Consider the following 13,041-nt stretch of genomic DNA (forward strand, 5'->3'; position numbering starts at 1 on the left):
ATAGCTTTGATGCCATCACTAACACTACTGACATCCATCTGTATGAACCCATGTCTCTAGATCTGTAAAAGTGTGATAGGAAAAGCTGAGTATGGCATGTAATCCTGGCACTGAGGCTGAGGCTGCCAGTCCACAATGCAGTCAGACTCTATGATAGAGGGAGTGGGGGAGAGGGAGGGGGAGAGAGAGGGAGGGAGGCAGGTAGGCAGGCAGAATGCTAATAAAGAGTTTGACCTTGCCGGGCTCGTGCCTTTAATCCCAGCACTCGAGAGGCAGAGGCAGAGGCAAGTGAATCTCTGTGAGTTCGAGGCCAGCCTGGTCTACAGAGCGAGTTCCAGAACAACCTCCAAAGCTACACAGAGAAACTCTGCCTCGAAAAACAAAACAACAACAAAAAAAAGAGTTTGACCTTTTCGATACAAATAGATTAAAAGATAGGTCTCTCTAAATTCAAGGCCAACCTGGTCAACATAGTGAGTTCTGAGTCAGCCAGTGCTACATAGTGACCCAGTCTCAGAGGGGGAAAAAGGGGAGGGAACCAACGAATTTTATAAGTGCAAAAATTTTTTTTGCCCCGTGTACTTATTTTTCCTTCTTGATAACTTTCTATTCTAAGAGGAGATAATCTTTGCACTTGTTGGTATATTTTATTTTATAATTCTTTCCATCCAAATTCAAACAGAATACGTATATGAAAACTCACTAAATTGCTGGGGTTTTAGACTTTCAACAAATGAAAGTTAGTATTGGTTTTCGGAGGTTGTTCTTGCTCAGGTTTATTCTTCATAGCTTTGAGTTAAGAATAAAAGACAGCCAGGCGGTGATGGCACAAGCCTTTAATCCCAGCACTAGGGAGGCAGGTGAGTTCGAGACCAGCCTAGTCTACAAGAGCTAGTTCCAAGACAGCCTCCAAAGCCACAGAGAAGCCCTGTCTCAAAAAATAATTAATTAATTAATTAATTAATTAATTAATTAATAAAAGACATGTGCATTGAACGTTGTGTGCCCCCCCATCCAAGAAACAACCAGGTCTGGCCCTGCTTAGCTATCAAGCCAAGTTCAGGGTGATACAGTCATAGACCAAGGTGATCTTCTCTAAGAATTGGTTCTCCTCCTTGGCTGTTTCTCAGAAGACAGTGCGCAGGCTGGCTTCCTGCTGACTCACCTCTGTTTATACCTAGCTCTTCGTCACCAGATCTGAACTCCAGCAGTAAGCTGACTGCGAGCCGGAAGAGCACTGGCCAGCTGAATGTCAATCCCGGGACTCCAGGTGGCAACACCACGACTGCAGAGAGGAGCCGGCACCAAAGGAGCTTCTCTGTGCCCAAGAAGTTTGGTGTGGTTGACCGGTCCTCTGACCCGCCTCGAAGTGCCACCCTGGACAGAATCCAAGCTTGTACCCAACAAGGCCTCTCCTCAAAAACCAGAAGCAATTCCTCCTTGAAGGACAGTCTCACAGACCCGTCCCACGTCAACCATCCCACCAACCTGCTGGCCACCATCTTCTGGGTCACCGTAGCCCTGATGGAGTCCGATTTTGAGTTTGAATACCTCATGGCGTTGAGGCTCTTGAACCGCCTGCTGGCACATATGCCGCTGGATAAAGCCGAGAACCGAGAAAAGCTCGAGAAACTCCAAGGGCAGCTCCAGTGGGCTGACTTCTCGGGGTTACAGCAGCTGCTCCTCAAGGGCTTCACCTCCCTCACCACCACAGACCTGACCCTGCAGCTTTTCAGCTTGCTGACTCCCGTGTCCAAAGTGCCCATGGTGGACTCATCTCAAGCCATTGGTAAGGCCAGTGTCGCGCATCCCTATAGCCCTGATGGTGGTTGCTTTCAACCTTAGACAAAATAATACTGTATGTCTGTATCTATAGTACTAGATACTGGCAATCGAATAAAAGGGGCAGCAATTTACATAGACGTGTGTATATGTATGGATAGGAATGGTTTCTGAATCAAATTGTAAGTATTGTCGAATTCCCAAATCTTTTGGGTTTTGTTGTTGTTGTTATTGTTTTGCCTTTCTTTGTGCTTTTGAAAAATACATTGGTTTTCTATTGTTCTGAATTAAGCAAAATTAATACACCAGCTTTTTCCATATCATAACTAATTAAGAATTCAAGTCGTAGCCGGGCTGTAGTGGTGCACGCCTTTAATCCCAGCACTCGGGAGGCAGAGGCAGGCAAATCTCTGAGTTCGAAGCCAGCCTGGGCTTCAAAGAAAGTTCCTTGACAGTCTCCAAACCTACAGAGAAACCTGTCTTCAAAAAAAAAAAAAAAAAAAAACAGAATTCATTTCACTAACTAGATTTTAGCTTAGCTATGTTGGGAAACAATCTTGAAGAATCTTTCCAGTTGTATGATTAAGGCTTAGATATATTTTGTTTTGTTTTTTGAGATAGGATCTCACTAGGTAGCTTAGGCTGATGTGGAGCTCTGTGTAGACCAGGCTGGACCTCAGAGATCTGCCTGCCTCTGTCTTCTGAATCCTGGGGTTATAGGTGTATTCCACCATGGCCAGCTTTAAAATGAGTTGGGTTTTTGTTTTGTCTTGTTTTGTTTTTTGAGATAGGGTCTCTTTGTAGCCCTAGCTGTCCTGGAACTCACTCTGTAGACCAAGCTGGTCTTGAACTCACAGAGATCCGCCTGACTCTGACTCTCCTGTGCTGAGATTAAAGATGTATGCCACAAGCTAGCTTACATTTTTATATTTTAAAAAATCTTAAACTATGGCTTCAGTTCGGTTAAATGTATGTCAATAAAATCTGTATGAGTCGCAGTTGCTCACAAACAGGTGACGATTCTATGTTGAAATCACAAGTGTAATTCAGTGGCCTCTTTGTATCCATGTCATTTTTGTGGGGTTTCATTGATTTCTTTATCATATCATATTTACCCTGCCTCCTGAAGCTATTTGGGGGCTGGTGATGTAGCTCAGTTGATAGAGAACTTGCCTAGTTTGTACAAAGCCTTAGCCTCAGTCCTCAGCACCACATACAGCCAGGTGTGGTGGTGCATACCTATAATCCCACCACTCAAGAAATGGAGGCCGGAAGGTCAGAAGTTCAAGGTCACCCTTGCTCAAGTTAAAGATCATTTTGTGGTGGTGGCACACACCTTTAGTCCTACCACTCGGGAGGCAGAGTCAGATGGATCTCTGTGAGTTCGAGGCCAGCCTGGTCTACAGAGTGAGGTTCAGGACAGACTCCAAAGCTACACAGAGAAACCCTGTGTTGGGGAGGGGGAGATCATTCTGCTCTGTGTGAGACCCTGTGTCAAAACAATAACAAAAAGACCATTTTTTAATTACCTTGGAACAAAATAAAATCTGTCTTCCCACTGTTACCAGTCACAATACACCGCACTCAGCCATTACCATTGTATTTTCTCTCATCCAGGGTTCCCGCTGAATGTCTTGTGTCTCCTGCCCCAGCTCATCCAACATTTCGAAAACCCCAATCAGTTCTGTAAGGACGTAGCAGAAAGGATTGCCCAGGTACGCATTAGTGTTCCACACGCAGCAGAGCCGTATGCACTAGTGTTCTACATGCAGGTATGCATCAGGGTCCCGCGTGCAGCAGAGTCATATGCATTAGGACTGCACAAGCAGCAGATCTGCTTGGGGGGTCTCAGTGCCAGATGGGAATGGCCAGATTGGAGATGGCAGGGGTTGTCCCAGAAGCCGGCACCACTCCTAATGGACATCTCTAAGTGACTGTTACAAACTATCTCTTCCCCCCCACCTTCATTATTAAGAAAAGCAAGGAGACTGGGTGTGGTGGTGCTCGCCTTTAATCCCAGCGCTTGGGAGACAGAGGCAGGTGGATTTCTGTGACTTCAGCCTGGTCTACAGAGCGATTGCCAGGACAGGCAGGGCTGTACACAGAAACCCTGTCTCGGAGTTGGGGAGGGAGGATGAATGGAAGGAAGAAAGGAAGGGAGGGAGGGAGAGATGAAGAAAGGAAGGAAGGAAGGAAGGAAGGAAGGAAGGAAGGAAGGAAGGAAGGAAGGAAGGAAGGCAGGCAGGCAGGTCAGTGGGAGCTGTAGAGCTGGCTCAGCAGGAAAGGGTGCTTGCTGCCAAGCCTTCCATCTCCAGAACCCTCATGGCAGAAGCGGAGAGCTTGCTTCCTCAGGCAGTTCTCTGACCCCTGCACTCACTTGCTCACACACATACACATTCACACAATAACTAAATTACAGAAAGCAAAGCAAGTAGGAAAGTGTACTAGCTAAGTACTAAATGAAGTACTTCTGCGGCTACAGTATGTGGGGCTCTTTTCCAGCCTTTTAAGACTTAGAACATTTGCTGACGTTTCCTCCGGCCCATGGGAAAGCTCTAATTGGTCTGCTTATCTTCAAAGGTTTGCTTGGAAGAAAAAAATCCTAAACTTTCAAATCTGGCTCATGTTATGACCCTGTACAAAACACACAGCTACACAAGGGACTGTGCCACATGGGTCAACGTGGTCTGTCGCTACCTTCATGAGGCCTATGCCGACCTCACTTTGAACATGGTCACCTACCTGGCAGAGGTAAGTGTTGATGCTAAGGATCATAGGGTTTGTTTTGTTTTGTTTTGTTTTGTTTTGTTTTGTTTTCCCCAAGCACACTACAATGATAGGGTGTGGGAAAGCCTGCATACTTCTCCTCCGGGGGAAGAACTGACTGGCCGTACTTTACCTTCTACAGTTGCTGGAGAAAGGCCTTCCCAGCATGCAGCAGCCACTCCTCCAAGTCATCTACAGTCTGCTCAGTTACATGGACCTTTCGGTCGTTCCCGTCAAACAGTTTAATGTGGAAGTCCTGAAGACCATTGAAAAATACGTTCAGGTGAGTGTTCAGATTCACTTACCAGTCAGACCCATCCAGGAGTGACCAAAGAGCATTGCTTGTGGCTTGCCCTTGTGTATAAAGCCACATGGCATCCAACCCGACATTCATGCCTCTGTGTCCATGTCACATCCCTGGCAGACAAGCATGCTAATTGGTCACACCCTGAGTGGCGTTTTTAGGAGAAAGACAGAAGAAGACCTTAACACATTCCTGGCTTCGGGGGCATGGCTATCTTATGGGCACATAGGCTGAGTATTCCCCAGTGGCTGGGAAGTTGGGGGAAAGGTCCTGTGCTAGTGTCATTTTCAAAAATGGAGACAAGAGAAAGAAGATGTGTGCACACACAGTTCCAGGCCAGATCTTTACTTTGGGATTTAGAAACCTAAGTCTGAAAATACTCCAACAACCAACCAACCAAAAATATATATATGTGTGTGTGTGTGTGTGTGTGTGTGTGTGTGTGTGTGTGTGTGTGTGTGTATATATATATATATATATATATAGAGAGAGAGAGAGAGAGAGAGGAATAAATGAAGAAAAGTGACAAAATGTGAATAAGTAATAAGAACATAGTTTGTTACGCTTCCCTCTGTTTCTGTATACATTTTAATATCCCTATAACAAGAAGTACCTAAGATATTAATAATAATGAAAACAGCCCAGACATGGTAACACACACCTTTAATCCCAACACTCAGGAGGCAGAGGCAGATGGATCTCTGTGAGTTCAAGGACAGCCTGGTGTACATAACGAGTTCCAGGACAATCAGACCCTGTCTCAATAAACTGATTAATAATAAAATGCATAGACACACAAAAACCAACTAGAGTCTGGGCCAAGAGGTCAGCTAGTAGACTTGGAGATAGCATTTAGACCTGGCTCCGGGGCATTGCTTTTGTTTCACTGGACCAGCGACCTGAACAGCAGAGCACAGGGTCAACATCTGCACACACCTACAGACTGCTTCTGAGACTACATCAGGAAAACAAATGAATTTCTAGAGCCTGGAAGCTGATCCGTTATGTGCAGCCACAGACAGAAGGGAGTCCAATGTTCCTCCCTGGGTCAGCCCTCAGCCACACTCAACAGCGGAGGAATCTGCTGCTCTTCAGCCCTTGGTCTCTTAGCCCTTTCTTCTCAGGAGCCAACTTGGTGTGTGCCAGATGTCAAGGACAAACACTGGACTTTTCTCTGGTTAATCACATTGACAGAGCTGTAGAGTGTAAGTTTTAGACACTATTTTCCTGAGAGTATTCGATGTTAAATTTAATTTCCAAGCTTTTCTTCCCTCCCCCCACCCCCCATTTTTCAAGGGCTGATGAGAGATGTGTCCTCAGTGTGTGTTCAGTCACAGGTTAGCACTCGAGAGATGTGTCCTCAGTGTGTTCAGTCACAGGTTAGCACTCACAGGAGGCAAGGGTACTTCGTGCTACATGGCCTGCTCCCTTGGGGTATTAAGAGACTCACTCTGGACTCTGGAGAGAGGGCTCATGGGTTAAACGCCCTGGCTGCTCTTGCAGAGGACCAAAATTCAGTTCCTAGCACCCGTGTGGTAGCTCATAACTGCCTGTAACCCCATTTCCAGGGGACCTGGAGCCCTTTTCCGGTCTCCAAAGGCTCCCACACACAATACATATAAAATTACACGGGCACATGCAGAAACGCACATGCATGCACAAAACATAAATAAATCTTTTTAAAAGAAACCATTGAAATGATCTAAGCAAGGCAGAGAGGATTCAGCTGAGTTACAAGCAGGGGTGGTAAACAGGGACCAAAGTTTTGGAAGGGAAGAGGTGGGAGGAAAGAGATCAAGATGCCCAGTAGAGAACAGAGCAGCAGCAAGATCCAGAGAAACAGTCGGACCAAGTAGACGGGACCCTGGAGGTAGGGGAAATATGCTGTGAATGATTAGTAGTCTAACATGCATGGGAAACCGTTGTCTTTTGACAGCTTAAGATGGCTCCTTAGCAAAAATAATACCATGTTTAACTCTAAGTGATTTGACTATGGCCACAATGGATCTGTGTTATCTGTTTGTTTCCACAGTGTGGTTCATTTCACTTACCAATGCTCTTTGTCTATCACTCGTCTTTCCCTTACTGCTTTGTTTTAAGTCAGTAAAGTCTGACGGGTCACGAGACGGTTCAGTGGTGAGCACTGGCTCTCAGAAGATGGACCTACTGTTAACCCTCGATGTTTATTGCCCACAGAGCATCCACTGGAGGGAAGCGTTGAATATCTTGAAGCTGGTTGTTTCTCGATCAGCCAGCCTGGTGCTGCCTTCCTACCAACACGGTGACCTCTCCAAGATAGAACTCCACCGGGTGTGGACCAGCACCTCTAAGGAGCTGCCGGGCAAGACCCTGGACTTCCACTTCGACATCTCAGAGGTCCTGACCTCCTGTGCCTTTTTCTGTGAACTGTAGCCTGAGCAGATGATGACCAAGAGTCAAAGTGGTTGCCTAGAGAGAGGAAGACTTACATTTGTTTTAAATGAAGACATCTGAAGCCTAAATTGGGTTCTGTTCCTTTAACAATGCATGAGTACGGGGTTTTCAACTGGGAATTATTAAAAATGGAAGCAACAGACTGGAGATGGCTCCAGGCACAAAGACTGGAGGTCAAATCCCCAGCACCCATGTAAAAAGCCTGGTACAGCCTTTTACTTGAGTTTGTTTTGATCCGAAAAGATAGAGAAAGCAGTATCCAGTTAGTTGCATCCCCCGGCTCCCAGGGACCCAGAATTGCTCCAGACCTAAGGTCTAGGTACAGAAAGTTCTGCTCACTTTCTGCCACTTCAAGGATTTCAAGCAGGTGTCTGTGAAACCTCCTTTGAGGCAGAGTTTAAAAAGTGTCTCCTGCCTGACTATATACGGTAGGATTATCAGAAAGTGAACTTTCCAAAGTGTTGTACAATGCTTTGGCCAGGACCTCATCCATTTGAATAATTTAAATGTTAGAAATAATTTAAATAAAATTGTCAATAATTAAGAGTACATAAAAATTGAAGACTAGAGATAGGAGAGAAGGAAATAAATTTTAGTCTTTTATTACAAGAAATGATTGCAAGTTTGGCACAATGAAAGAGGCATATATAGTCCCAGCACACAGAGAGTAGTTCAAGTTCAAGACAGGCAGATCAGAGCTACAGAGAGAGAGGTTGGGGGTGGGAGCGAGAAGAGAAGTGGGGAGACAATGATTCTTTCAAGCTTCAACATATGACAGTTGACTTAACTGGCTTCACTTTTCTCTTCAGTCTTCATTTAAGTCTAGAGCAGGGGTTCTAAATGTTGTGCCCAAATTCTGAAACCCCAAAATCACCAAGAGACCCATTTTGAAGCAAAAGCAAAGAGTCTTTTATTGCTGTTGTTTAACAAGCTAACCCCATTAGCTCGGGCCTTTCATCCATTCACCACAGTGACTGGCTGGAGAAAGACCCTGAGAAACCACAAGGCGGGAATAAATCAGATAGCATAAGGGGAGTGTCTAGGGGTATGCAATAGTCTCAGGATTGGTGTGCTTCCGGGCTTGGATGACCTGTCCTGTGTTGATTGGTCAACTGGTTGTTATGGCCCATAGGCCCTCCCAGGGCGGTTGCTATGCTCTGCATGTCACTGTTGTGCCCTTATACATAAAGCACACCCAGAGCCATAAAGCACAGGCCCACCAGCTAACTTCTGATTGGTTCCTTGCCATGAGGAGGTCAGGAGGGACAAGATCAGGCGAGCACATGTTAGCCTGTCATGGCTGCTAAAACAGGGGGTGCAGGGGGCTGGTCCCTTCACTCAACCTCCCTGATGCTGTGGCCCTTTAATACACTTCCTCATGTTCTGGTGACCCTCAACCATTAAATTAATTTTGTTGTTACTTCATAACTGTAATTTTGCTGCTGCTAAGGATCATAATACAGCTGGGCAGTGGTGGCACATGCCTTTAATCCCAGCCCTTAGAAAGCAGAGGCAGGTGGATCTCTGTGAGTTTTAGATCAGCCTGATCTACAAAGTGAGTTCCAGGGCAGCCAGACAGAGCTGTTACACAGAGAAACCCTATCTTGAAAACCTGAGAGAGAGAGAGAGAGAGAGAGAGACAGAGAGACAGAGAGAGAGAGAGAGAGAGAAGAGAGAGAGAGAGAGAGAGAGAGAGAGAGAGAGAGAGAATATTTTTGGAGATAGGGTTTTGTTGATGGCTTGTAAACCCCCAGTTGAGAACCACTGATCTAAAGTATAATGAAGAGGTCATTGCATTAGTCTTTCTGACAACCAGGGTGAGGAGATATCCCATGTGCAAATGGCCCAGGATATGCATTGAACACCAGGAAAATGAGCCTGCATATGACATTGAGTTTCCCTGTCTTGGTCTGGTTCTAGCCACGTGATCAGTTTTTAATTTCTTCTGGACTGAACAGTTCCTTACACTGTAAAGGTGTTAGGGTAGAATAACCGTGCCTCTGCATTGCTCTTTCTCCAGACGCCAATCATCGGGAGACGGTACGATGAACTCCAGGCCTCCTCTGGACGGGATGGGAAGCCTAGAGCAATGGCTGTCACCCGGAGTGCATCCTCCACCTCCTCAGGTTCTAACTCCAATGTCCTCGTTCCTGTGAGCTGGAAAAGACCCCAGTATTCCCAGGTATACTCTCTATGTGAAACTCCCCCCCCCGATTGTTGCCAGGTAGACCCTATTGCCTCCAGCAGCGGGATCTCACAGCGTTGAAAGAGCAATCCTTTTTATCGGGAACAGCCCATTGTCTGACTCTTGCCTCTTCATTGGTTCTGTGTCTCCTATGGCTTGAGAAACAAATCTGAGCTTCCTTTCATGTGGCAGTCCTTCAAATGTGAGAGGCAGTCTTGACCCTCGCCACCCCCACCCATGCTCAAATGAGTCCCCTGAATGCCGTGTCCAATAAAGAATGGCTGGGGTCACACACTCAAAGGGGCTTCTGCCTGTTCCCCTCAGAGCATAAACTTGAAGCATAGTTGCCATCAGCAGGGCAAGCAGAACAGAGCAGGAGGAACTGCTAGAATTCTCTGTGCTTGGTTATCACAGCCTGGGACTGGATGAAAGCCTTTGGATAACCATCATAGCACTGATGCCACATGGCCGTCAGGTAAAACCCCTGTATTATTCTCCAGCATTTTAGTGAGGTGTGCCAGACACCCACTGAAAAGCTACCTTAAGTGGAAAAGAAATTCATTAAGCCATCCATGTTAACTAGTTTCATGTAAATGAGTCGAAATACCTGTGGTTCTTAAAGGGCTACTTTGGCTCATAAGGTTGCAGTTCATGGTGGCTTGGCCCTGTTGCTGGGCCTGTGAATGTCACACTATACATCATGGAGGAGTCTTGTTCAACTTGTGACAGCCAGGAAGCAAAGAAAAACAGAGGATGGGGGCGGGGGAGTGGGAGCTCACCTCCAATGACCTGACTTCCTCCCACTGGGCTCCACCTCTTAAATGATCCACCGTTTCCCAGTAGCACTGCAGGTGGGTGACGAAGCCTTTAGTGTGTGGGCTTTTGATAAAAATTAAAGATCAAAATGACACCAGTATCCATCTCTAAGCACAGCTGCAACCCAGCTGTTAACATCTGCATTCCCAGATGCTAGGATTCAGAGCCTTAGGCTTTCTCTCCTTCTTACTGTCCCACCTTCCTTTCCCAAGGTCTTGGCCCCCTGCTGTCCCCTCTGTCCCTCAGACTGACCCTTTCTATAGGAAGCAACGGCAAATGCTAGTGGCTCCATATTTTCGTGGCTTTGGGTTCTGATGATTTCAGGATGGCAACTCACCCTCTGCTGACATCTGCAGTAGATCTAGAAAAGGAGCTTTTTGTTAGATTGATTTATTCTGAGTGCTTTGTGTGCGTGCGTGTGCGTGTGCGTGTGCGTGTGCGTGTGCGTGTGTGTGTGTGTGTGTGTGTGTGTGGCCAGAAGAGGGCACCAGATTCCCTGGAACCAGACTTACAGATGATTGTGAGCTGCCATGTGGGTGCTGGGAACTGAACCCAAGTGCTCTGCAAGAGTGCAAGTACTCTTAACTACTGAGCCATCTCTCCAGCCTGGAAGGAACTCTTGCAGTGTGTGAAGGTGGCTGAAAGGAGACTTCCCACAATAGAAAGAAAGCCTGGGCTATCAGAAGCAGGCTAGGTGGGTGCTGGGCAAGACTGTACTGTGTCTGCACACCTCCAGCTCACCATCATCTCCAGGACTGGAAGGCCAGGCGAGCCTAGTGGCACACTGCAATGGCTGGGGGCTGCAGTCCTGGTAGAGAAAGAGATGAGGAGGGCTCTGTCCTGTGCCTCATTGTTCCACTGATTTTGTCTCAGAACGGGAGAATGAGACTAAGACTTAGGGAAAGAGAGATCTGTCACCCTTCAGATGCAAAGCTCTCATGTCTGGCTTTGAAATGATCCCATACTGAGTAATTCTATAGTATGGGATGAAATGCAGTGAATCAAGTTCCGCAGAGAAAGAAAATCATACACTGCATGTGTAGTGGCGCATACCTTTAATGGCTGAGGCAGAAGCAGGCAGATCTCTGTTAGTTTGAGGTCAGACTGGTCCACATAGTTCCAGGACATCCAGGGCTACATGGAAAGACCCTGTCTTTTAAAAAGGAGGAGGAAGAGGAAGAGGAGGAGGAGGAGGATCTTAGCATGAATAGCAGTTTCTAGAAGTTGCCATCTAACAAACCAAAATCAGATTAGAGAGAATTTGCAGGGTTATCTTATGACTGGATCTTAATTACATTAGCACCTCTAGGTTCATGGTATTTCTTTTTATTCTGAAACCCTCATCTTGTTGGAAAATGTGGTTGATTCTAGAAGAGTCTCTGTATATAAGAGGCTACAAAAGGAAGTTCATGAAGAAAAACAAAGAGATTTAAATCTAACTTAACTCTAGCTTTTCCATGGCTTATGAATGAACGCTTCAAGTCTACAGATAGTGAAAATATTATCTCACTGGGGCCAGAAAAGGCTTGTTCTATAACAAAATAGATGTCTTTCTGATGGAAGGAAAGCCAAGCCTTCCTGAAACTAAGTTATAACATACAAAAAGACATCCAGGGAGGCTATGGATGGCCTAGGAATTGTTTTTCATGGAGGCACATGTGGGAAGCTGTCTTGGCGGGGCTACAGTCAGAGCCAGCTGACCAGCCCATGGTTCGTACTTGAGAGGGGGAGTATGGATAGAGACAAGCTAGCTAATGGGGTTAAGAATTGAGACAGAGACACAGGATAGCTGTAGAGAGGGCCATTTAATCCATACTGAATGCACCCCTAGTTTATTCTTTCACACTCCTAAGTATTCAAACAAAAGTGGAGACAATGGCAGAGGACTTCTATTATCATGTATAAGGGGAAAAGAGACTTACTTCCCTTAGTCCTCCAGGTATTGGTAGCCACACCTGCCATCTGGCCTTCAGGGTCAAGAGTAAACACACCTCTGTTGTTACTTATATAGAGACATACACTACCAAGGCCAAAACGTCCTGTAGCCACCAAACTAATGTCTTATAGGTAATAAGACAGATTTAAGCTCTCTGAACTTGAGGCAAAATGGAATGGACTTCTTTTCATGGGTCCTGACAGGCACATACCCACCCTGGATAATAGGGCAGCCCTGTACAGTTCAAACATGGAGAGAGCCTTGTTTTAGTTAATAGTCACTTTAAAATAAATAAATACTATAGGGCTGGAGAGATGGCTCAGTGGTTAAGAGCACTGTATGCTGTGAAGTACCCAAGTTCAGTTCCCAGCACCCACACAGCAGCTCACAACCACCAGTGACTCCATTCCAGGGGATCTGATGCCCTCTTCTGGCCTCCCTGTGCACCGCATACATGTGGTGCACATACAATACATGCAGGCAACACACCCATACATATAAAATAAAAAATTGTTCTAATTTTAAAATAAGTAAAAAAGAAGGCTAGGGGTGCATCTCTGTGTTAAGAGTATTTGCCTGGCATGCATTACAGCCCTTGACTTACTCCTTAGTACCTCAAAACACTAATTTTCCATTTTTAACTATATGTGTTTTTGAGGGATTATGCATGTGTCACAGTGCATGCCAACCACACCATGTATGTGGAAGTGACGGGACAGTTTGTAGTGTCAGTTCTCTCCTTCCACCATGTGTGTTCAGGGGATCCTACTCACGTAGCCAGGCTTGACAGCAAGCATCTTTACCAGCTGGGCCATCTAG

At 46.0% G+C, this 13,041-nt stretch overlaps 1 protein-coding gene across 8 annotated transcripts in view; it reads left to right on the forward strand.

Annotated features, from left to right (window-relative positions):
* Positions 1-13,041, forward strand: part of Fry (FRY microtubule binding protein) — a 380,830-nt gene that overhangs the window by 323,002 nt on the left and 44,787 nt on the right. For all 8 annotated transcript variants that reach the window (XM_040751422.1, XM_040751416.1, XM_040751415.1 and 5 more), the window contains 6 exons: positions 1,182-1,789; positions 3,400-3,497; positions 4,363-4,533; positions 4,691-4,831; positions 7,049-7,228; positions 9,306-9,467. In XM_040751422.1, the coding sequence (XP_040607356.1) occupies positions 1,182-1,789; positions 3,400-3,497; positions 4,363-4,533; positions 4,691-4,831; positions 7,049-7,228; positions 9,306-9,467 (1,360 nt within the window). The remainder of the gene's footprint in view (positions 1-1,181; positions 1,790-3,399; positions 3,498-4,362; positions 4,534-4,690; positions 4,832-7,048; positions 7,229-9,305; positions 9,468-13,041) is intronic.

Source organism: Mesocricetus auratus, unplaced genomic scaffold (assembly GCF_017639785.1).
Source record: "Mesocricetus auratus isolate SY011 unplaced genomic scaffold, BCM_Maur_2.0 Super-Scaffold_100008, whole genome shotgun sequence".
In the NCBI taxonomy this organism is placed as follows: Eukaryota; Metazoa; Chordata; class Mammalia; order Rodentia; family Cricetidae; genus Mesocricetus; species Mesocricetus auratus.